At 35.8% G+C, this 25,216-nt stretch overlaps 1 protein-coding gene across 1 annotated transcript; it reads left to right on the top strand.

Annotated features, from left to right (window-relative positions):
- Positions 1-401: 401 nt before the first annotated feature.
- Positions 402-7,631, top strand: ODAM (odontogenic, ameloblast associated; the record flags this gene model as incomplete). The annotated part of the gene is made up of 10 exons (XM_081114460.1): positions 402-452; positions 553-594; positions 1,123-1,170; positions 1,723-1,953; positions 2,466-2,513; positions 4,570-4,674; positions 5,935-5,982; positions 6,724-6,795; positions 7,205-7,366; positions 7,602-7,631. 10 exons carry the CDS (start codon positions 402-404, stop codon positions 7,629-7,631), a joined length of 837 nt encoding a protein of 278 aa, XP_080970586.1.
- Between the last annotated feature and the right edge of the window lie 17,585 nt (positions 7,632-25,216).

The following is a 25,216-nucleotide window of genomic DNA, read 5'->3' as shown; positions in this document are numbered from 1 at the left end:
CTACTACATTGAATAGACATTAAAATTGTTTTTATAATAAGGACTCAGTCATAGGCTCTCCCATGGTCAGAGGGACTCACTCCTTTCTACGTAGAACAGCTCAAAGCATCAGGCCATCTTGTTTATAACTCATTCAACTGCATCATATGCCACTAAATGAGTCATTTGGTCAAGCTAAAAGGATGAGCTAACAATTTTGGTTTGTCTCTCTGAGAGAAAATAATAATATATATTATAGATATTTATGTTTTATATTAAATCTTAATATACAGGCAAATACTGTAAAATTCAACCAACTACTCTCCTAATTGAAAAATACCAACTAATTATTATCATGATTTTTATGTAGTATTTTTAAAGCTAAATTTCACTTTTTTTTTTCCTAGGTATTTCATCTGAAAATGAAAACCATAATTCTTTTTGGGCTACTGGGAGCCACGCTATCAGCCCCGGTAAGTGATTTCATAGTACTGCTGAAATCACTGTGTAAAACCTTTAACAAATCCCAAAATCCTTCTTTTATCTTTTTTTTTTTTTTTTTTTTTTTTTTAGATTATCCCACAGCGCCTTTTGTCTGCAAGCCACAGCAATGAGGTTAGTTTAGATACTTAAAATAATCTCCTCCTTTTTGTTTGTTTGTTTTTTGAAAGTCGAATGGGGAAGAGATAAAAGCCAAAAATTCAAAATGTAGTTAGAGGCATTAAAGATTCGTTGGTTCTTCAGTGCTCTCATATCCATATGCATTTCCAATGTTCATGCATGTTTTATATACCAGGTTCTTTCTAAAATATTATTCCACCATTACTTAAAAGCAATGGAAACATTTTGTGTATCTTTTTAATAGCACCTAGCACAGATGGACATAGGTGTTAGGACATCAAATGACTAATGAAATCATTTGGAATGGGCTAAATTTGTACAATCCCGTACACAGCAAGGGAGAGGCAGTTAAATCCCAACCTCTAATCACTGTAATTTAGTATAAGCTTAGTGAGAAAACATCTCACCTCTAACAGGAACCTAAGATTAGTCAGCTCTGACTTGGGCTCTATTTGTAGTAAACATTGATCTTAATAATTTTACTGTGTGGTAATGTTATTTTCATATTCTTTCCTTTTCTAGTTACTGCTGAGTCTTAATAATGCTCAACTTCAGCCACTACAACTTCAGGTATCTCTATCTCAGTAATTATTTTAAGAATATTTTTCTGCCTTTCATTTCTTATTATGGCACTTTTTATGAGAACAAGATGTTTTCTGGTGCCATTTCCGAAATTTCCATTTCTAAAGTTATGAATATTTGTCCCATTCGTTCTAATTACCATTTGTTTGAACACTAAGTATAAACTATAATCTGATCAGCGCTTATATTTTGAGAACTTGGCACATGCCAGACACAGATTCTCATAGCTATGAGATCATTACAATTAACTATTTTACAGAAAGTCATACTCAGCTAACTGGGTTAAAAAAAAGATTCAAACCCAGTCTGGCAACTCAGAAACTATACTCTTTATTGACCTCATTCTGCCCCATATTTCTCTAGATCGTTGGAAATTTAGCACTGTTCATGCTATTTGCATGGCTCATAATGTGCTAAGATGCTATCTTTTTCTAATAATGCAGCAATGGAAATATAGAAATTGCTTGCTCAGGACTGATTTTTAATGGTTTCTAAAATGAAAAAGAAAACCTTCCTTTTTATTCTTTTATTTCCTTCCAGAGCCCATTTAATTCATGGATTCCTCCTTTCTCTGGGATTCTACAACAGCAGCAAGCTCAAATTCCGGGACTCTCCCCATTCTCCTTAGCAACTCTAGACCAGGTTGCTAGACTGTTCCCAAATCAGATAACTTTCCCAGGACAGGTCAGCTTTGCCCAGGGAAACCAGGTGGGACAACTGGACCCCTCACAGCCTCAAGCACCAGTGCAGACCCACCAGGGCCCTAATAATGTAAGTCAGACCTCTTCAATCTTGAGATAATGTGCATTGAATGTAAAAACAAATATGAATCAGCTTTAAAATAAGGCAACAGTTATGGAGCAAGAATTCTTCCCCACAATATGTTTCTACCATCACAGGAAGTTCCTTATCTTTTCTGATTCTTAACAAGAAAAATATCATTTAAACCAGCTATTATATGATAATAGCCACAAATAAAAAGTGTTACAACATGTTTTAGAAAATATAATTAGGGGGGGGCAATTTGCCTTAATGATAATGCATATAGTAGGTGACCTTTTATTGTCATAGAAGTCTGCTAATATATAAATTTGTATGGAGGGATTGAGAAAAAAAAGGAGAGAACATGGACATGGACAACAGCGTGGTGACTGCAGGGGTGGAGGGGGATGGGTGGAGATGGTAGAGGGCATAGAGGGAATAAAAGTTGATGAAAAATTAAATTTAATTACATTTTTTTAAAAAAGTCAAGTAAAACTTTTTTATGATTTCTTTTTTGGCAGGCGATGCCCTATGTGTTCTCCTTTAAAATGCCTGAAGAGCAAGCCCAGGTAAATAAATAAGATATCATCACTCCTATGGCTACTAACGCTTGCCATTGAATGAATGCTTTCTTTTATATTTGTAGCTCTGACTCCTGTAGCAGGGCTATAAAAACCCATCCAATGATATCACTGTCTGGATGCTGCTATCGCTGGGTTGGCATCAGTTTGTTAATGTCGGACTCACTCAATAACTCCTGAAGAAAGACCAGCTAAGAAGAGTCCTCAGGACTCCTGAGTTCCTAGGGCACTACCATGTTAGGAATAAAGGAGCTCACTAAACCCTCGCTTATGTCCTTTCTGCATCTGAAGTGCTGGCAGTTGGGAAAAACTCGAGAGAAATAACATGGGTGAACTTTGCCCAACCCTAAATTTTGTTTCAGAGGAAAATGTATTAAATTTATAAAATATGACATAATGATATAATGTAGAGATAAGAAACACTTGCCCCCCTTATTTGACAATTACGAAGTTCTGGTCAAAACATTTCCAGGTTCTTGCATATTTTTAATTTAATTCCATATTACAATCAAATGGTGATGATTTTCATGAAATAGGAAAATCTTAAAAATATGAAGGCCAACTAGTAGAATCATTAGATTAATATGGAAAATCCTCTCAGGAGTAGGCTAATTCGATAATATCCTGGGTTCAAAGTAAGAGAGATATAGGTGAATTATATTATTCACCACCAGAGTCCTGAGCATTTATAAAAGTTTACACCACTTGACTACACTGTAATCATAATTATGTAATTTTGTCCCACCCCATAAGAAACCAAAAGTTACTTCTAGACATTATCTCATTGTATGCCATAGCATTTAGAGTTAGATACATGATGCAGAATTACTTCATTTTAAAGACCAGGAAAATAAGTCTTAATGAGATTAAATTCCCAATCCTAATGAAACTAAATAGCAGAGTTGAAATAGAATTCTTCACCTTTTTTTTAACTACTAAAACAGTGTTTTTCTGCCCTGGCTTTGCATTAGAATCTCTGGTAGTAATTCTGAAAATTACAAATGCCTAGACCAGTGGTCGGCAAACTCATTAGTCAACAGAGCCAAATATCAACAGTACAATAATTGAAATTTCTTTTGAGAGCCAAATTTTTTCAACTTAAACTATATAGGTAGGTACATTGTTATTAACTTAATTAGGGTACTCCTAAGGTTTAGGAAGAGCCACACTCAAGGGGCCAAAGAGCCACATGTGGCTCCCGAGCCGCAGTTTGCCGACCACTGGGACCCTTCCCATACCTAATGGATCAAAACCTCATGAGTAGATCCCAAATATGATTAATTATTAAAATGCTCAACAGGTGATGTTGATTTTAGACAGGATTAAGAAACATTGCACAAAATAAATTTTTCAAGCCACAGTTGTTGTTTTTTACTTCTTATGTATGATCTAGGCTTATTTCATTAAATAAGGAAACAAAACATCATATAAAACTTTATGTATGTACTACGATTCCCATTTTTAATAAACATATGCATGTATAGACACACAGGCATAAGTGGAAGCCAAAACTTGATTATGTGGATGGTGAAGTTACAGGTGATTTTATTTGTTCCTTATCTCTGGATTCTCAAAACATTCTAAAATGCATATAGATTATTTTAATTAAACTGTCAATTATTAAGGACAATATATTCCTGACATTATATTCATTATGGTAAAACGCTAGCACCATGTTCTGCAGAATGATGACTCTCCCAAAAAATAAGGGAAATGCTATATAGGCTATCCTCTTCTTAGATATTTGCAAAGTAATTTGTGCATAACGTGTAAAATTTGTACATAAAGCCCAAGGTGTGCTTTTACAAAAGCCTATTATTTAATTGAACACAATCTGTCCTAAATGTGTTTGACCAAACAACCTTGAAACAAAGTCCAATCCAGTATCACATGCAATACAAGTTGTTCTTAAAGTTTAGGAAGAAATGCTTTTGTGTCCTTTTTTTATAAAATTGTTAAATATGAGTAAGTTTTAAAATAATATTGACATTAGAAAAAAATTTTTTAAAAAGGACTATGCTGATTCATTTCTGTTTACAACTAGCTGCTTCAGTACTATCCGGTTTACATGCTCCTTCCCTGGGAACAACCTCAGCAAACGGTCCCAGAGTTACCTCCACAAACAGGACAGCAGCAATTTGAGGAGCAGGTACTGCAACTGTTTGATTTCAAGCTAACTAGATCTAGTTCCATCTGAGAAAGGAGAAGATCAGGCAAATTTTAAGATGAAAGAATAGCTAAGTACATTTAGTGGAAAAAAAAACTCAATAGCTTGAACTGTGGTGATCATAAAAGAATTTGGTGTTTTTCCCTAAAGTACCACTAATTTGGAAATGTTCTAAGACTGGATTTTAAAATCATGAGATCAGTGAGTGGATTTAATAAAATCAGAGGGAAAAAACTACATCATCTTGGAAAATGAAGTTTTCTAAAACCAGGTCTCAGGGTGTATGGGGAAGGCAACCAATCGATGTGTCTCTTTCACATCAATGTTTCTCTCTCTCTCTCTCTCTCTCTCTCTCTCTCTCTCTCTCTCTATATATATATATATATATATATATATATATATATATATCCCTCCCTCCCTTCCTCATTCTCTCCTCCTTCCTCCTCCCTCCTTTTCATTCTCCCTAAAAATCAATGGAAAAAATTATCCTTGGGTGAGGATGAACAAAAAATAAAATTAAAAAATGAAAATAGCTACCATAATAAAAGCTACTTTGTTCACCAGATCTTGCAATACACTTAGATAACATCACACTAAGTTTTGTGAACCTGCAATACATTTTTAGAATTCTAATATAAATTCAGGTGGCTCATAATAACTAGATATCTTTTCATTAGAATGGGGGAAAATAATACTTTACACCACTCTAAAACTTGCCAAACCAAATTAGAGAAAACTGAAAACTATGCTTTAAGTGACTGATAGTAGTAATTCTAATTGTCATGCTAAATTAGAAGAAGGAAAAGTTTTAACTTAGAAATCATATGCTGTTGAAAGGATGTTTAGTAATTTAACATTTTTTGCCACCTAGAACATATGAACGTTCAAAAAAGCATTTAGTATAATATAAATGTACATATATTTTAGTCCTGGCCAGTGTGGCTCAGTTGGTTGAGCATCGTTCCCTGCACCAAAGGTCACTGGTTTGATTCCCAATTAGGGCACATGCCCAGGTTATGGGCTTAAGCCCTAGGTGGGTGTGTATGGGAGGCAGCCAATCAATGTTTCTCTCTCACATTGATGTTTCCCTCTCCCTTCCTCTCTCTGAAAAAAAAATCAATTTTATATATATATATATATATATATATATATATATATATATATATATAATTTTTGTAACCATTAACACAAAATTATGACAAAAACATCAGAATCTAATGCATTTTTTCAAAAATCTGACAGATGCCATTCTATACACAATTTGGATATATCCCACAACAAGTTGAACCTGTAAGTAAATGCATACTTTTTCATGTTAAAAAAAAAACAAACTACCTTTTAAAACTACTTGCTTCAAAATTTGTTAAATCTATACGTGCCCTGCAGCCAAATACCTTAGCTGAACAAAGTTGGATTTATCTATTTATTGCAATAAGGGAGGACACACACCTGGGAAACTGTGCAGTGTCCTAACAGGAAGGTATTGAAATGACTTCATATAGGATTTGGGGTTGTCAGGTGATTTGGGACATGTTCAAAGAGTGCTAGTTCACCCTGGTTCTATGATTGGGTAACAATGATTCTTATTTTAAAGGAGTGAGGCCAGGCCATGATAGTAAAAAAGCCAGAGTTACTCAGATTAGCCAGGATGTGAGGGTTTTTATGTCTCACGCTGTGATCTTGTTTTAGACAAGATGACAAAGCAGTCTTGTTTTTGTCACTTCATTGTATCCAGAGGCAAATTTGTCCCAGGTTGGTGCTCTGTAGGGATTGCTAATATTCAATAGAACACCATGGCTGGCCCAGCAGAGAATGGTGGGGAAGGAGCTCCTGAGAACGCAGGCAGGGTTATACCATCAGGCCAGTTTCCCTGTGTCGGGAGCTGCTTCTCTCTTTCCCAAATCAAAATGATTATTTTTGTGTATAAGAAACTAATTTAAGAAGTTGGGAAGTGTTTAACGGCTTTTGATGCAAAACAACGTATTTTAGAAATTAAGAATTTAGACTTTTATAAACTTTCCAATTTTCCAGGTTAGACCAGGAGGACAGAAGCAACTAGCCTTTGATGCCATCATAGGCACAGGTCCTGAAACTGCTGCAATGGTAAGATTCCTTACCACACTTCACTAGATGCGTGCAATCAGCAACTTACAACCTACAGTTTACTGCACTATTGTTTATTTTAATGAAAACTTTATTGTTATTATTATTCCATCAACAATTAGATCTTTGGCCAGTCAAGATTCAATTTACTCAGTTCATCAAATATTTATTGAGGGGCTATTATAGGTCAGATATTCTCCTATGTACACTCATTTAAACAGGTATCAAGAGACATCCACGTTTGCACAGTCTTTCTAAAGGATAGATGATAATCTAGAAAATATTAAAGGCATTTTCTTCTTAAATTAATTCCTTGCCTTGCATCTCAATTCTGTTGCTTTATATTCTTCCCAATTTGACTTTGTACTTTAACTTCAAAACACTTTGTTTTCTTTCTCATTCTCTATAGCCAGCAGAAGGAGTGATGCCATATTTACAAAACAAACTGATAAACTTTAAGCATGCCAGTAGAGGAATTGTCGTTCCTCCAACTTCACAAAAACCCAGCACAACAAATGCTTTTGCTTCTGCTATAGACCCAACTATTACCCCAGAGCCCATGGAAGAGAAGGTAGAGTAATCAAAGATTCATTTTATGTAAGAAATTATTGTCTAATAGAAAATATAACTTAGTGCTTAATTTATAGGAAACTTATGAAAATAATTAGTTAATGGTATAGTAGGATATGTGGTCTTGACCTTGAATGAGGAGGCCTATAATTGCTTACTGATAATTAATCAGAATATAATTTAATTTTGATCTATAAGAAATTTTCATGAATGTCCTTTTTTATTTTTTCCATTAGGCCAAGACTAGTAGCCTAAAGGAACCATAAGACGTTGTTCTAATAATGCAGAATTTTGGGTAGGTATTTACTAAGAGACCTGCATAAGTACCATGACATATCCTAAATTCAAAGAGGAAAAAAAGAAGAAAACCTGTCAGGGGAACAATCAAAGAGGTCTTACAAAACAAAAAAAAAAAAAGTTAGTGCTTATATATTCCTACAAAGCTAATAATCATTATGGGATGTTAGCAATTTTTTTAACCAAAATAAATTTTGAGAAGCATGTATATCTATACCATAAACTTGATATAAACTCTGAAAACACAAATAATAAATATACTAGGTCCATATAAAAGTCATTCTACGGACACTATTTACAGTCAATTCTCCTAAATCAGCACTTCACTTTGCAAGCGATAAATCGTAATAATATCAACCAATCTGTATTATATTGGAATGAAATAAAGTCTTAAAGTGATACAAAAAAATTGCATAATCACGTGGAAATTTCAACCATCATGGCTTATATATCAAACATGGCCTAAATTAATTACCTGTCCTAATGGGCTTGTTTGGCTATGAGGCTACTGGGTGTTTGAAAGAAGGACAAGCTGGCACGACACCAAGAATTTTTAAATGCACACTAAAGAATTTGGCCTAAAGGGAAAATCAAAAGGCAATATTTTTTTTGAAATCTCCTCCCTGCTGCCTATAAGTCTCTTCTAATTCCTTCTTCTATGAAAATGCATACTCAGCATTCTTCAGATGAAAAAATGAAGTCTACAAAATACAACCAGAAATGAATAGTGCTAGCATTGTTTTAGAAAATTCTCCTTTTCAATGTAAACTTTTGTACAATGCAAGTTAATTTATTTAATCAGAAATATTAAAAGTATTTCAGTATAGTGTGACCTTCAATCTACATGGCATTAATGTCAGAAAAAGTAAAGTTTTCCATTTCTTTATTAAGAAATTGAGAAAATACATAGGAAATTTTACACAGAACAGTCTAATGGTCCTAAAATGTTCTTCCATCTTATTTTTCAGAGAAAAGGACATGGCAATGCCTTGGATATCATTTTAGGCTATTTGCTTCCTCACTGCTAATATCAGTTCTTTAAAAAATACAGAATATCTTTGCTCCTCTTCTGAATTTCTTTTTACTTATAATTTTGCACTCTTTAGATAAGTCATAGAAAAAGTAATACAATTATTTAATAACTCCTGTCTTTAAAAAATTATATTTCTTTTCAAATACCCTATCATTACATAATCTGTTAACAATGAGGATAAAGCTGACACCACTGAATCAACTGAATAATTTCATTAATAAAAGATGGCTCAGAAAAAAATCGTGTAATTGATGAGAATAAAGATATACTGTCATTGGATTTCTGAGTGTGATGATTGGGTCTGAGAACTAAAGTATGTACCTAATTTTGTCATATCTCATTATCTACCCAAGCCCCATTCTACTAGATTCCTTTTGGTGTATTCTCCATTAAAATCAAAATTATTTGGTGGCAGATATCATGAAGTACATGCTCCCAGTATGTCACAGATACAGAGAGAGTGATGGTTGTCCTCATACAAAAGGATAGATCCCCAGGAGGATGTATGCTGGTGTGGGGAGGCGGTATCCTATCTAATAAAAGCATAATATGCAAATTGCCCACTCTACCAGGGGGTCTTCTGGGAGTTCAACCAGAGGCAGGGCCAGCCTGGGGAAGGGAGGGAGATCCCAGCCAGCAGCCAGCAGCCGCTAGGGACCCTACCAGTGCATGAATTTTGTGCACTGGGCCTCTAGTCCTCCTATGTAATAAAAGGCTAATATGCAAATCAACCAAACAGCAGAATGACTGGTAACTATGACATGCACTGACCACTAGGAGGCAGACGCTCAATGCAGGAGCTGCCCCCTGGTGGTCAGTGCACTCCCACAGGGGGAGCGCAGTGGCAGTGACAGAAGCTTCTCCCACCTCTGCGGCAGTGCTAAGGATGTCCAACTGATGGCTTAGGCCCGCTCCCTCCCCAAGGGGAGCGGGCCTAAGCCATCAGTTGGACATCCCCTGAGGGCTCCCCGACTGCGAGAGGTCACAGGCCGGGCTGAGGAACCCCTCCCCTCTCCCCTCCCCCCCCCCCCTGCAGTGCAAGAATTTCATGCACCAAGACTCTAGTCTTATATATAATATAGCATAGATTTTAGACTCACTGGATCTGGCTTTCAATCTGGTTTTGAACCTTCAAGAAATTACTTATCCTCTCTGAGTCTTAATTTTTTCAAGAGATAACCATACCTACCATTTAGAATTTCTAGAAGGATTACATGAAAGAACACCTGTAAGAAACCTGATTCATACAAAATATACAGAAAATGTTAAACATTGATCTTGTGTAGGCTTTTGTTTTTAACTATCATATATTTATTTCATTTTTGTCCTTGATGCTAGGGCAAAGCTAAGTTCTATCAACATGGTCTTTACCTGTGAGGTTCCCTTCTGGCCTGTGGTGTTTATCAAGCTCCTCTAAGTTGGTGGGACTCTAGTTCCTACTCAGTCTCCACAGTAATAGGAAATTGCTGAAATCTCTACTCTGCTATTTCACCTTTCTACCTATTGTTTTTCCCTGGGATCCTTGATATTTTGCTTTGCATATGCATATTTCAGGGGTTAGCCAAGGATTGGGGAAGAGTTTATTATACACAGATTTAGAGACTCCCGCCTCAGAGGTCCCCTACATTATGGGACTTTCCTCTATGGGCATCCCCAAACTCCCTCCTCTGATGTCTCAGAAACTGTTACTCTCTTATTGAGGTCTTGGATTGCCCCTCCACCCTGCAGATGGGGAGTGCCTATAAAAGAAAAGTGACATGAATGTAGATTTCACCTTTATTGCAAGAACTTAATTTCCTTAAGTTTCTACCTGCTTTTGGTCACTCTCTAATGCCTTTCAACTGCGTATGTTTTTCCCCAACATTATGCCTAAAGCTTACCATTGTTAATAGCAGGAGATTTAGTTCCATATAAACTTTTTTAAACCTAATAGAAGCTGGAAGTCTATATTCTGAAGATTTTCTCTCCTAAGTATCTTTTGAATCTTTTTATCTTTATCTTCACTATCTCTCCTGGAGACCCTGTTCATCTTTTATGAGGATTGATATAAAATCACCTCCATATTTGTTCTACCTGGAAGAGTCTTAATCCCCTGCTTAAAACCACATGCAACACCTTCCCATTGGTTTCTGCTTAAACTCCAAGCTCCTTTAATTGGCTGAAAAGGTTCATATTACTTGGTCCTGCCATAAAACCCCTTGATCATTTGCCATAAACCCTTTGATCACTACATTCCAGCCAAAGTAAACTCCTTTACATTTCATAGAATATCCCATGAGCTCCTGATACTTGAATTTTCACAGTGTTCCCTCTGCCTGGAACATTATTCCTCCTGCTTTTCATTTGACTAATATCATATCATTTCTTAGGCCTTTACTTTTTCTGGTATACTTTCTCATAGACCATTTATAGTAGGCTGGGATACCTGTTCTGTATTTCTACAGTACCCATACTCCCTTCATCGTTTCACTTACAAATGCTATTGAAACTTTTGCTTATTTTGTCTAATAATCTGTAAACTCTAGGAAATCATGGAGAGTATCTTCTCTCATCAGTATTATACAGTGATTTGCATAGTACTCGATCTCTAATTAATTAAAGCACAATAATTGCTTAATACAATAATAAATTAATGACTAAAACTTATTTAAGATACAACCTGATCCTATTCATTATTAATTTCATAACTTAAATTGCAAGGGCCAACTGCTGAGCAGCTACGTTTATTAGTTCTCCCCAAGTCATAAGACATAAAAATGCTACCAGCAGGCTTTGAATATCACAGCAAGTTCTATTAAAAATTATGTATATTTGATATATCTTAAAAACAAACAATTTTAAATATTTGACTTCTATGAAGTCCAATTATTATAAAAATATTTTTATGGCTGATACAAAAGTTCCCTTGTTCAAATCAAATGTATAACCTTTTTGAATATATAGTTATTATTTCAAATATATAACATTGAAGGACTAACTTTCTTATACAGTGTAGCCTTTTGTCCAAATGGGTTAGAATGTAACCTTTTTATATAAAAAGTTTTTTAAATAACAGATTATATAACTATTTAAAATCTCTACAACCCTTTCATGATTCACTAAGTGTATTTTTCCCTAATTCATTTCATGTTACTTGTACAATCTGTGGTTAGGAATTAATTCTGCATTCCAGTTACACAGTTTACTAGATTTGTGATCTTAGAAAATTAACTTCCTAAGCCAAATTTTCCTCATCTGTAAAATAAGGATAACTGCCTAGCTTATCCCATAGGGCTACTGTGAATACATACATATACATGTATTTCACGTAAAGCGTTTGTCAGCTTCTAACACATAGCATTTTGGCAATGTTACCTTAAAAAATGTAAAGCTTCTCGGACATTTTCTAATTATGTGGATCCTTTGGGATTTAGTGTAATTCGAATATTTACTAAATACAGAAAGCTTCTTATATTTTGATAACTCAAAGTGGACCGTGAATATGGAGATCAAGTGCATACATAAAGGGGATCCACAGTTCAAGTCCAAGACCTTTGATGTTCACACACTGCCATATAGAAAACATCATTTCTATTTAAATTGTTAACCTATGAGGCAAACAAGGAAAAATGTTGTTATTGTTATCTTAATGCTCAGTTGGGTTGCTTTAAAAGGTTTAGAGATTCATCCAAATTAAGTAAGTGGAAGGGTGTGATTCAGATCCTGTATGACTCTGCAGGCCGCTGCCTTAGCCTCGACCTGAGGAGCATACCTCAGGGGAAACCAGCTCCTCAGAAGGATCCACAGGGGGTGTTGAAACAGCTCTGGGTATCAGTCTGGGTAGCAGTTCTGTAAACCATGTTTTGTATCAAAATCGTAAGTCCTATTCAAACAGTTTAGAAAAAAATGTAAAGTGTATAGCATAGGAGGAGGTCATTAATATTTTAAGGTTTTGTATTTACCAGTTTTAGGTGAAATTTGAGAAAAGAAATTTTTTGTTGAGGGAAAGGGGAATTTTGGAATTGGCTACATATAATATGGCAATTTCCATCAGGTGAGCCATATAAAAAATAACAAATTATTAATAGAATTTGGTGTAAAATTTATGCTGAAAAAAATTATGTCTTATAAGTGTGGAAACAGTTAATAAACAGGGCTTCTCAGCTGTTAGCTATTGGGCTGTAAGATATGGTATAACTGATAAAGAACACCAGGAACTATCCAAAGACATTTTGAAGAGCACAATTTTGTAAATTCAATAGGTATTTGTTAAGCACACACGTGGTACCAGGTAAGCCAGGCCCATTCCAGAGAACACTACAGTGGGCACAGGCTACTACCTGCCATGACTCTGGCCCTTGCTGACTCTGGGCATGAGAATTCTATGGCCACTTTCCTTTTCAGCAGCTGGGGGTCAAGTGTGCCGTAGAGATCGGGAAACTGACAGCCACTCAGATTCTACAACATGGCCACAGAGGATTACAATTCTTTTGCAGGAATCCACAGTCACTATGGTCATTTCTAGTTGAATATATAACATTTACACAGGCTTCAAAATGAATTCAAAATTTGTATCCACTCTCTTAGAGGAAAGATATCACAAACTTTTTAAAATAAAAATTCCTCTTTAGTATTGACAGGCATGCAAATCTATTACTGTTTAGATATTTCATAGTATTCAATACACACACACACACACACACACACACACACACACACACAGTGAGCATGCCCAAAGAATGTGCATGCATTCAATTTCTACGAACTTTGTCAGCCACAAAATGTGGAACAAGGTATTTCTGCTCTGTTTTTGAATAGTCAGCTAATCCACTGCTAAGGCTTCCCATATGTGGCTTAAAATGTGAATTTCCCTACCACAGTTGAATAAAGGATTACTAATTCTAATCCTTTCCTGAGATTAGGACGGCAGATTGTTGTGGGGGCGGGGGGAGGATTTTTCCCACTAATTGCTAAGCCTGTTCCGGTAGGTAGTCTCTTCCCTGTTTATCACCCAATCTGAGAGTCTTGTTATTGAAAGGCTACAGGGAGGTCATCTAACAAAATCCATTGGCCATACAAAAGTTCCCTCAGCTATACCTTAGCCTGTGGTCATTCAACCTCCTCTTGAATATCTGCAGAAATATGTGTTTTAACTTTTAACAAGTTTTTCCTTACAGATTAATTTTTAATATCTTGATATACTAATTTTTACTTCTGCATTCCCATATATAGCCCTCTTTCATAGGCTAGCCAGTGGTCGGCAAACTCATTAGTCAACAGAGCCAAATATCAACAGTACAACGATTGAAATTTCTTTTGAGAGGCAAATTTTTTCAAATTAAATTATATAGGTAGGTACATTGTTATTAACTTAATTAGGGTTCTCCTAAGGTTTAAGAAGAGCCACACTCAAGGGGCCTAAGAGCCGCATGTGGCTCGCGAGCTGCAGTTTGCCAACCACAGCGCTAGCCTGTCCAGCTTCTGAAGGCCACGCACAACCCCTTCCCGAGCCACACGTCCTGGTTGCTCTTCCTTGGCTTACCCTTGTGCTCTGAAGGGCAACCATCTTCCGGAGGCTTTGCAGAGGGGATTTCTGTTTATGAGCTGCTAGCCACGTTAATTAAGATGAACACAGGAAAGTAACAACAGCTGAATTCAGCCGGAATTGCAGCTTGTGAGACAGTGGTGGTGGGCTGTGTGGAGGGTGAAGTTAAATCACCAACCAGAAAGAATGATTCCTCTTTCCTGATACTGCTTGTTGTAAAAATTCCCCTATGTATATTCAAATTTAACTAACATATTAAGCAAACTCCTACATGGTTCCAATTACTATGTAAGGTGCTTTCATATATCTTTATATCGTTGAGGAACCTAATTATCTGAGAAACTTTGAGCACTTGTGGCAAGAGGTCTGATTTATTCAACTTGGATGCTGATAAAACCATCATTTATTGTCAGACACCAAGATAAGTGCCTTTAAACATTTCATTTCACTTAATTCCCAGTTCCAGAGGTAATTATCTTTATCTTCACTTTAAAGATAAGAAAACTGAGAGTCTGACTTGCCTGCTTACAGCTAACAAAGAAGAAAATATAAAAACATAAGTACAGATCTGTCAGAGCTACAGCTCTTCCTTTCATTTAGCTTAGAGCAGTGGTTCTCAACCTTGGCTGCACATTAGAATCACCTGGGAATCTTTTTAAAATCCTGATTTCTGGGCCTCATCCTCCGAGATTTTAAAAAGATTTAAAAAAGGATTTTAAAAAGATTCCCAGGTGATTCTAATGTGCAGCCAAGGTTGAGAACCACTGGCTTAGAGGTACCCACAGCTGACATCTTCATTATTTCTGCTTCCTCCTAATAGGTAGACTTTCAATAACAGGATAACCACAGCTTTATGCAACCTGCTAGTTTATCAGGACCACCTGTGGGAAAACACAAATAGAAACTAAAGAATAGGAAAGCCAAAAGTTCTCATTCAAAAGACAAATACTGTCTGATCTTTCTTTTATGTGAACTCTAAGGAAAACCAAACTCATAGGAATGCAGAGTAGATTGATGGTTGCAGAGGCTATGGGTGATGGTGGTCAAAGGGTACAAACTTCTATTATAAAATGAGTAAGTTCTATGGACCTAATGTAGAGCACTGTGACTACAGTTAATAATATGGTATTGTATACTTGAAAATTGGTGAGTTAATTCTTAAGTGGATGTGCTAACCAACCTTATTGTGCTAAGCATTTCACACACACACACACACACACACACACAATATATATATTAATATATATATAATATGCATTGTACACTTAGACTTATTCAATGTTATATGTCAAATAAATCTCAATAAAGCTGAAAAAATATTACATAGCTTAAAAGTTTAATATATGAAACTATTATTTTTTAAACCCTGTTTCAGTTGTGTACACTCAGTTATGACATATAATGTATTTCTAAACTGTGAACTGCACTTTAAAAGACTTGGAAATCTTCAGAATATGAGGAAGATGAATTGGAGAGGGAGAATATTGGAGACAGTGAATCTATTTAAGAGGCTATTCATATAGTACAGAAAAGAATGAGGAACTAAATGAAGGAAATAGCAAATAGGATGGAAGAGACTGATTCCAGGAATGTGCAGGAAGGGAAAAGTTAATTACCACTAGATGCCAAAGGGATGGGGCAAGGAAAGTACAGGGTGAGCTTCAGATTTCTGACGTGGGTGAAAAAGCAATGGTGACCATCTGCTGTAGGATTAAATAAAAGCCAGGAGCAGATTTTGAGTGAAAAATAATTAGCTCAATTTTCAATTATACCCATCAGACATCTAAATGGAATATTCAGTTGAATAAAGACTTCCAGCTGAAGACAGGTTAGGAAGTCAGAAGCAGACATTATTATTCAGACCAAGTATACACTAAAAAGATAATAGGGTATGTTCAATGAATTGAGAAGAAAGAATCATCAAAGACTTAAGATAGCTATCAGGAAAGTTGAAAAGGAGCAAGAGAAGAGTGGTTTTAAGAAGCAAAGAAAACGAAAAACAAGCTTCCAGATGGTAGCAGTTGCCACTATAAAATGCCAAGAAATACCAATACCATGAAGACAGAAAAGCATTTGTTAAAACAACTTCAGATAAGCAGAAGAAATTGAAACACGGGTTGTAAGATAAGGAAGTGAATAGTATGTTATGCACACACACTCGAACACACATACACACATTCACACACACACACACACACACACACACACACTTATTAGGCCTGGGCTCTGAGAAATCTACTCTAACCCTAGATTGGTCAAAATTAAAACTGACTCAACATAATACCAGGTTTAATAAATTAGGCTTCCAATTGAAGCTGTCTTCTTTAAACCAGTGAGATAAGATTGAATTTTCAGTTACAGGTAAAGAAAGTTTGTGTCTCTGGGTTTGCACTGGTTTTTCTAACCTGCTACAGTGATAATGTAAAGGACTAATGAATAATGTGAGTTTTAGAACAAAATTGCAGGTGTTTCATTCTTACCATAGCTGCAGAAGCAATAATTATGATACCTTAGACCTATTACTAGAATTTCTAGAATTCTCTACCCTTAGTCTCTTTTCTGTAAAATGGGGTGATATTGATAAAAGCACTTTGCTCTAAGTGTTGTTGGTTTGTTTTTTAGAGAATAGTTTACTGATTTTTAGAGGAAAGGAGAAGAGAGAAATATATGGGCAAGTGTAACATTGATCAGCTCCCTCCTGCATGCTCCCCGTACCGTGGATCAAGCCCACAACTCAGGCATGTGCCCTGACAGGGAATAGAACCAACAACCTCTTGGTACACAGAATAATACCCAACCAACTGAGCCATACCAGCCAGGGCAGGGTTGGTTGTTTTAAGAATGAAATAATGTAATACATATAAAGTGCTTAGGTTTGTGCTTCAGCACTTAAAGTTCTCAAGAAATGTAAGCTGTCATTACTTTTCTGAGATCTCTTGAAAAACAATTCCTAGGAAGGAAAAATGGAACATTGATGCATTACTGCGATTTGGATCTTATAAACTAGGCTAAAATAGAAATAGACCTCAAGAATTCAATAGTCTTGAAGAGTCTCAAGAAGATAGTAAAAAGTCGCGTTTTATGACTTGACTATACAGTATTGCACACATATTTAAGGTGATTCTTGAATTTTAGTCCTACAGCTGATGGTTATATCCTTTCTATTAACTAAACCTTTAATTGAAAAATAGATTACAGCTTTTCATAAGGTAACCCAATGCTTTGATGATCCCAAATATGGTCCATTGCTCTGAGAAGCTCTAGCCCTGCTCGCCAAAACATATGAGCTGAAAGCAGAATCATGCAAAAGGTTTCATCCCATTTTTAACATTTTTCATCCCATTTTTAACATTCTTAAAATTATGACACTACCAAAAATTGTTTGCTAATCCTAATATGTAAAAAGCCAGGGGACGTCAAGACCTAAACAACCGGATGGAGACCCAACAACAGGCTGCTGGTGGGAGGCCCAGAGAGAGAGGCAGGGCCTGATCAGCAGCTGCCACCGAGTCAGCAGCTGTCAACGGGGCATTCTGGATTTCCCAGAGGAGCCAATGGCTGCCTAGGAGGTGGAGCTATTGAGGCTGACTGGTATAGAAACTGACCAATCAGAACCTAATCTGGGTGAACTACAAAGGCAGAACCTAAGGTGGGGGCTAAGGAGGGGTTTTAAGGGTAACAGCTATTTGGTGTAAAGTGTAAGAAAGTGGTTCAATTTTTAAATAACCAGTTTGGCAGTATAGTGCATATGGCTGACTATCAGTCCAGATATAGGGGTAATGTATTTTTGTCTGCCCAAAAGCATTATCTCCTGCTGAAAAAGGCTTCCCCACTCCCACATTTAAGCAATCCTATCCTATATAATCTATTTATACTAATAAAAGGATAATATGCTAATTAGACTGGGTCAACCGGCCATTTTCCAGACGTCTGACTTCCTTCCGGACAAAGCCATGGTGGTGGGGGCTGATGCAGAGGCAGTTAGGGGTGAGATCAGGCTGGCAGGGGGTTAGGGATGATCAGGCTGGCAGGAGAGGGCAATTGGGGGTGACAAAGCCTGCAGGGGAGGGCCATTGGGGGCGACCAGGCTGGCAGGGGAGGGCAGTTGGAGGCATTAGGCAGGCAGGCAGGTGAGTGGTTAAGAGCCAGTGGTCCTGGATTGTGAGAGGGATGTCCGAGAGGTCGCAGATTGAGGGTGCAGGCCAGGCTGAGGGAAACCCCTCCTCCCGGTGCATGAATTTTGTGCACCAGGCCTCTAGTAGATTATAATCATTCCCAATAGGATACTTAGAAAATAAATTTTTAATTAGGGAAATTAAAGAAAAAATTTAAGAGCAGAGGCAACATTATGTGAAGTGATGTTTTCAATATACGGGATACACTCAATTTCCAAAAAACCACAAATAGATATAATTGGTAGTCACTCAACCAAAGTTTCAATGAAACTGTAAATGTTGGTTATTCCCCAATTTCAACACATTGTGATGGTTGATTACTCAACAGAGTCCTAACTGATCCCAGGGAGAGGCCTTCAAGCCACAGACTTCATTCCACTTACTTCCGAGTGTATAAAACAGCTATGATATCTCAGGGCCAGTCATTTTCCATTTCCTACAGTGGCATTATAGAGAAGAAACTGACCAGAGAGTCTGAGGTAAGAAAAGTCTTACATACCATTGTAAACTAAGATATATAATTTATATAGAAAAAATATAGATACACACATATCCTGTAAACTGCCACAGGTAAAATTATTGATACTGTCATGTAATGGTTGCTTGGGAATTTGTAATCTAAGTAATTAGACAATCATTTAAAGTAAAACTTTTTCTTAAAATCTTCACCCAGCCATAGTAAGTGCGTATTTTAGAATGACCACAAATAAATCTTTTTGGGGATGGAGGGCTGGCTGGGTGGCACAACTGAGATGGTTACAGAGTGAGGCTCATCATTTTGAATTGCATGAGTCTCAATGCAATACCAGGAAACATGCAATACCAGATATTCTCTAAAGTATGCACAACCGCCGCTTTATTTGTAGCCTCCTGTTTTACCTTTAAAATGTTCTGTATTTACATTCCAGTTTGTGGACCTATCATGCTGATTTTAACATAAAATTACTTGAGGGTTTTCTTATAAATTCTTGTATAAAATTGATGCTCCAGGAAGATACTTCTAATGTTTTCAGAGACATACATCCATATACTCCTCTGGGTGCTGCAGCTTGAGAAGTAGTTGGTAATTATGCTATGTCCTGACTACAAGATACAATCTAGAAGTCTGGGATGTGGCTTATTTATGCTTTGCTTAATGTGGTTTTGAATAATTCTTGAAACCTTGAATATCTTACTGCTATAAATGCTCAGCTTGAAAACTATCTTCTCTAAAATTTTCTCCTGAATTTTTTTCTCTTTTATCTTCTATCTGCTCTCAATTTTTGTGATTTCTACGTATAGTGTTTGTGACACATTACCTTACATTATAAAAATATCTGCATCTGTCTTTCCTTACTGTCTGCCAGATGGCAGAAATCATGCTTGATCATTAGATCCCTGATAGCACCTAATACAATGCTTTGCACATAGTTAAACTATGTGTGAATATATGTATGTCTGTGAGGAGCATACGTGTGTGTGTACATATAACATTTTTACTGTTAATTGCCTTTACTGCCAGTCTTCCTATAGAATTCTGAACTTGATCATTTTGTCACCATCATAACAAAATCTGTGTTTTTTTTTAAATCCCAATTTAAGTTTTGATCTATATGATAAACAATGAAGACAATATGATCATCACTTAAAGACAATATGATTAGATCTTGAGTACATATTTTTCTGTTACATTTTATTCTTCAGTTTCATAAATATGTAGGAAGCATTAAGAGGTGATAAAATCCCCCGAGAATCTCAATTAAGCACCTCAAAGCCACCCCAAAATAATAATAGTGACTTAGATAATTGACATGTTCCTTAATGCAAAACTTTAAATAATCTTTAGAAAACTTTGTAATGTAAAGACCTATAATAGTGTGCTTACTAAGGTCCCTGAAAGCAGAAACTTCCTCACATCTATATATGACATTAGTACAGTGTCTGACACTTACTTGGTGCTCAAGAAATACTTCATGAGCAAATAAATGAATACATATGAGGGCAACCTGAAGAAAAGTGCCCCAGCGACCCCTCTTTCCAACTTGATTGCCTCCCCACCCCTAATATGTTCTCTAGTTCTACTGTAGCTGCACCATGACAAAGAAGTGGATTAAGGCTCTGGCCAGTGTGATTCCATTGTTTGGAGTGTCGTCCCATACACCAAAAGGTGGCAGGTTAAAAACACAGCTGATTGATGTTTCTCTCTCTCTCTCTCTCTCTCTCTCTCTCTCTCTCTCTCTCTCTCTCTTTCTCTCTCTCTCTCTTTCTCTCTCTCTCACTCGCTCTCGCTCTCTCTCTCCCTCGCTCTCACTCTCACTCTCCTTTTCTTTTTCATGGACACAGACAATAGTGTGGTGAAGGCTTGGGGAGTAAGGTGGAAGGGGGCAGGAGTGGAGTGGGAGGGGTTAATAGGGGAAAAGGGGGATATCTGTAATACTTGCAACAATAAAGATAAATTTAAAAATAAAAATAAATAAATAAAATGGTGAATTAAAAGAAGGGGGTTAATGACTAGTGATAGCATCAATTAAGGGAAATTACCCACTCATGTTTGAAGTCAAGTAATAGATATATGTTTACTGTATTAGTGACAAAATTTTTTAAATGCTGAAGATTCTATGTTTTATTGTCCAAATCTCTATTAAATATGTGATTGATTAAATATTTAATTGAACTCAGTTTTCTCAAATATTTTTAGCAACCATAACTAATATATTAATTATAACACAGTATCATAAGATAAAGAGTTTACAATGAAAATTAAAATAAAACAAAATGCTTTGGAAATGCCCTTTGCCAAATGTCAATAATTAGCCCCTTCAAACACCATGGAATATTTTGTGTTGTCTAGAAACTAATGCAAATAATTCCGTCACCTAAATTAATTTTTTGGACATTATTATATAGAATGTTGTTTAAACTTCCTGAGGTCTCAAAAATAACTGCTTACCCCCACACCGACATTCTTTTTATAACCTGAGGTATTATTTCATTTCAGAAACTACTTTTATTACTGTGCCCACACACTGACATTCTTTTTATAAACTGTGGTAATATTTCATCCCAGAAACTACTTTTAGTACTGTGTTCAGATGAAGTATTATCCTTCAATAATATGTGACTGTTTGTTTTTAAAATATTTGATGTAATATAGTTATAAAATTATAAAGTACCTTTGATTTTACCTGGAAAACAATGTTCTTCATTAACAAATAGTTTGAGGCCCCAAGATTATAAAGTGTCTTGACTAACATCAAAGAGCTATTGATAATGCAATATACACTATAACTGGATTGTTTGATTTTATGTAAACATTTGGTCTTTTTGCTGACTTTTAGGCTATTTCTGCATAAGATGAAAGTTCTTCTTCTGATCACAGCCATCTTGGCAGTCTCTCTTGGTTTCCCGGTAAGTATCCATTCTACACTCCAGAATATTTACCAATTTAGTAACTTTTTGTTCTAATCAGGAATCCTAAGATTTTTTTCCCTCCACACAGTATGCTACTTTATAAACATGCCTGACATCTGTGCTTTTTTGCTATAATCTGTTTACTTCTTTTTTATTTTTTTAACATAAGCATTATAGTCTAGAAAATATTATAAACCATGTATTGTTCACTGCATAGCTCAAGTCCACATAGCCTTGCTACAGTGGCAAATTTGAATCATTTAAAATACATATGAATATTTTTTCAGAAAAATAGTTTCTACAATATTTTCTGGATATGTAAATCCTAGATTTTTGAAAAACAAATACTCAGAGTTAGGTAATGGGTAGTCCATTTCTTTCATAGATAGATAGATAGATGATAGATAGATAGATGATAGATAGATAGATAGATAGATAGATAGATAGATAGATAAATAGATAGATGATAGATAGATAGATAGATAGATAGATAGATAGATAGATAGATAGAGATATTTCAGTTCATGTGCTTCATCCGCATGAGTTGAATTAGTTTCATTGTTTGAACTTCAGGTCTCCCAAGATCAGGAAAGAGAACCACGAAGTGTAAGTTATATTTTCTCTTTTTAACCTGTAAGATTTCCATGAGAAATATCTGTAACTATGGTTAAAGATACTCCCTTATTCAAACTTCTCAAACTTTAGAGAAATTCTTTCAAGAGCTTAGGTATTAGCACTCAACAATGTAGACTTCAGGAATTTAATCTCTGCTTATAAGAATGGAATTACCTGAGCATCGCATGTAACAGTGGGATCCATATTGAAACATGAACCACTGTGTAGCGAATTGTTATATCTTTTTCTAAACTTATCAAACCTAATGAAGGCTCATAATTGCTCATGCCCCTACTCTGCTTTAACTCTACCAAGTCCATTCCAGGGGAAGATAATAATAATAATAATTCTTACTATTTTCAGTGTTAAATTCACCAAAAAAAGACTATTTGGGGCTAAACAGTTAATCAAACAAATTTAAAGAGGAAAGAAAATTTGAAAAGGGGGGGTTTTATTTAGGAATTTGTTCATAATCATAAAAATATTGTTATCTGAAAAGAAGCATGGTGTTTAGGCTAAAACTACACAGTGTTAAAGATACAGAACTTGATAAAGATCTGTATAGAAGATGGACATGGGGAAAGGGGAGAAAGAAGAGATAAAGAGGAGAGTGTGTTTAAAGCATGATTTAGGTAAAGACCTTGTATAAAGGCAAAGGGAGAAATTTGATGCCCTCTTACCCACCCCCTCTCTCTTGACCATATAATTATAGAAGCAATTATCAGAAAAATTTGGCTATAAGTATAAAGATACAAGAACACAAGTTACCACTAAGTAATTTCCTAAAATTATTCAAAATGATGCAAATTAATCAAATCCTTGTTCATAGTTCATATAGGAAAGGTAAAAATGATTTTAGAGCTTCTAAAGCCTAAGATCCACATGTTAAAAGACTATTTTATCTCTCCTTTTAAAGAGTAAAACAAGCCTTTTAATTTCTTTTGTTCACCAGGTGAGCGGGAGCAACGAATCACCCGCACTGTATTATGTGCCTCCTTACCGATATCCATTTGGCCGATATCCACCATTCCTATACCAAGGATACCCATGGTTTAGATATTACTATTTCCCTATTCCAATACCTCTGCCTAACCCTACACCTATTAGTGGACAGTAAACAAAAAAATGTCCCAGTGCAATTTAAGATGAAATAAGTGGTAAGTATACAAAGTACAAAGCATGTATTTTTTTTTAAGTTTGTTGTCTGTAGATTGGAATGCATCATTCCATGAAAAATAAAATTACAAATTTGTTGTTGTTGTTAATCCTCACCCAAGAAAAATTTTCTACTGACTTTTAGGGAGAGTGGAAGAGAAAGGGAAAGAGAGAAACACCGATGTGAGAGAAACACATTGGTTGCCTTCTTCCCATACCCCGACTAGGGCCCAGGCCGGGGAGGAGCCTGCAACCAAGGTACATGGCTTTGACCAGAGTTAAACCCTGGACCCTTTGGTCCATAGGCCGACGCTCTATTCACTGAGCCAAACTGGCTAGGGCTAAAATTACAATTTTTAAACTTAGCCACACTACTAAATTACCATTTGTTTCGATTTTTTTCTCTGATAGAGATTGTTAGGGTGTCTACTCAGAGGTACATACATGTGTCCTTCCATGATCCAATCAACATGGCAGTTTAAATCCCTCATTTTCTGTGGTGTAATAGAAAAAATTTCTTATTAAAATATTTTTTTAAAATGTTTTTAACATTTTTCTACTATTATCAACATCTGTGTATGTTGGGGCTGAATCAGAAGGCTAAAGAAGGCAAAACTTTAACCAAAGTTCAGATCTTAATAAATAACCAAAGTTCGGTAAGTTCCTAGAATCTTCTGACTACTCCTTAGAAAATTATGTATTTTTCTAATTAATTTTAAAACTCCAAACTTAGTCACATTATTATAAAAATTCTGAAGGCTGAGTGTTCGTTATAATAGAGACCCCTGTCATCTTATTATATCAAAAACAAAGTTAATGGTCTGTCAATTACCAGATAAATTGAGGGGAAGTAGACTATATTAAAGACTATATTAGGACCCAGAGGATTATTTTGTTTCCTAGTTTTTAGAAAAACAATATTCAGCTAATACTGCTTTAAAGGACTTCTGTCCTCTTTCTTGCATTTACTCAGTGTACCTGAGAAGAAAGTTTTCCAGTTCTTGAATTAGATGTACTTTTGAGACAATATTTGTAATTAAAAAGCAAAAACCTTTCAAGTTCACAAACCAGTATTACATGAAATGTTGAAGGGTATTCTTTAAGGAGAAGAAGAAGGGGGGGAAAATGAAAGATAAAATGTATAAACATTAAAATGGCAATAAATACATATCAACAATTGAATCTATAAATCAAAATAAACAAAGGAGAAATCTAATGAACAAAATAAACTGGTGAATAAAATAGAATAAGAGGCATGGAAACATGGAACAGATGGAAGAATCTCAGAGGGAAGGGGGGAGGGGAGGCAGGAAGAGATTAACCAAAGATCTTACATGCATATATGCAGTACCCATGGACACAGACAATTGGGTGGTGAAGGCCTGGGGTGGGTTAGGAACCAGTAGAGGAGAGAAATGGAGGGGGGATGGGGGGACATCTTTAATACTCAAAACAATAAAGATTTTTTTTAAAAGAAACTGTAAATTCACAAGCAAATGATCCATTAGGATTAATAACTGTATGCCTGTGATTTATTGCAGGTCACTAAAACTGATTGTGAGCCACTTCTTTGAAGAATCAATAATCCTGTTAATAAAAGAAAAATAAATATAATTGAAGTAACACACAGTATTCTCTCATCAATTCTTTACTGGTCCTCTT

Source organism: Myotis nattereri (genome assembly GCF_964212035.1).
Source record: "Myotis nattereri genome assembly, chromosome: 1".
Taxonomy (NCBI): domain Eukaryota; kingdom Metazoa; phylum Chordata; class Mammalia; order Chiroptera; family Vespertilionidae; genus Myotis; species Myotis nattereri.
The sequence above is the reverse complement of the archived record's forward strand: the minus strand, read 5'-3'. Positions and strand labels throughout refer to the sequence as shown.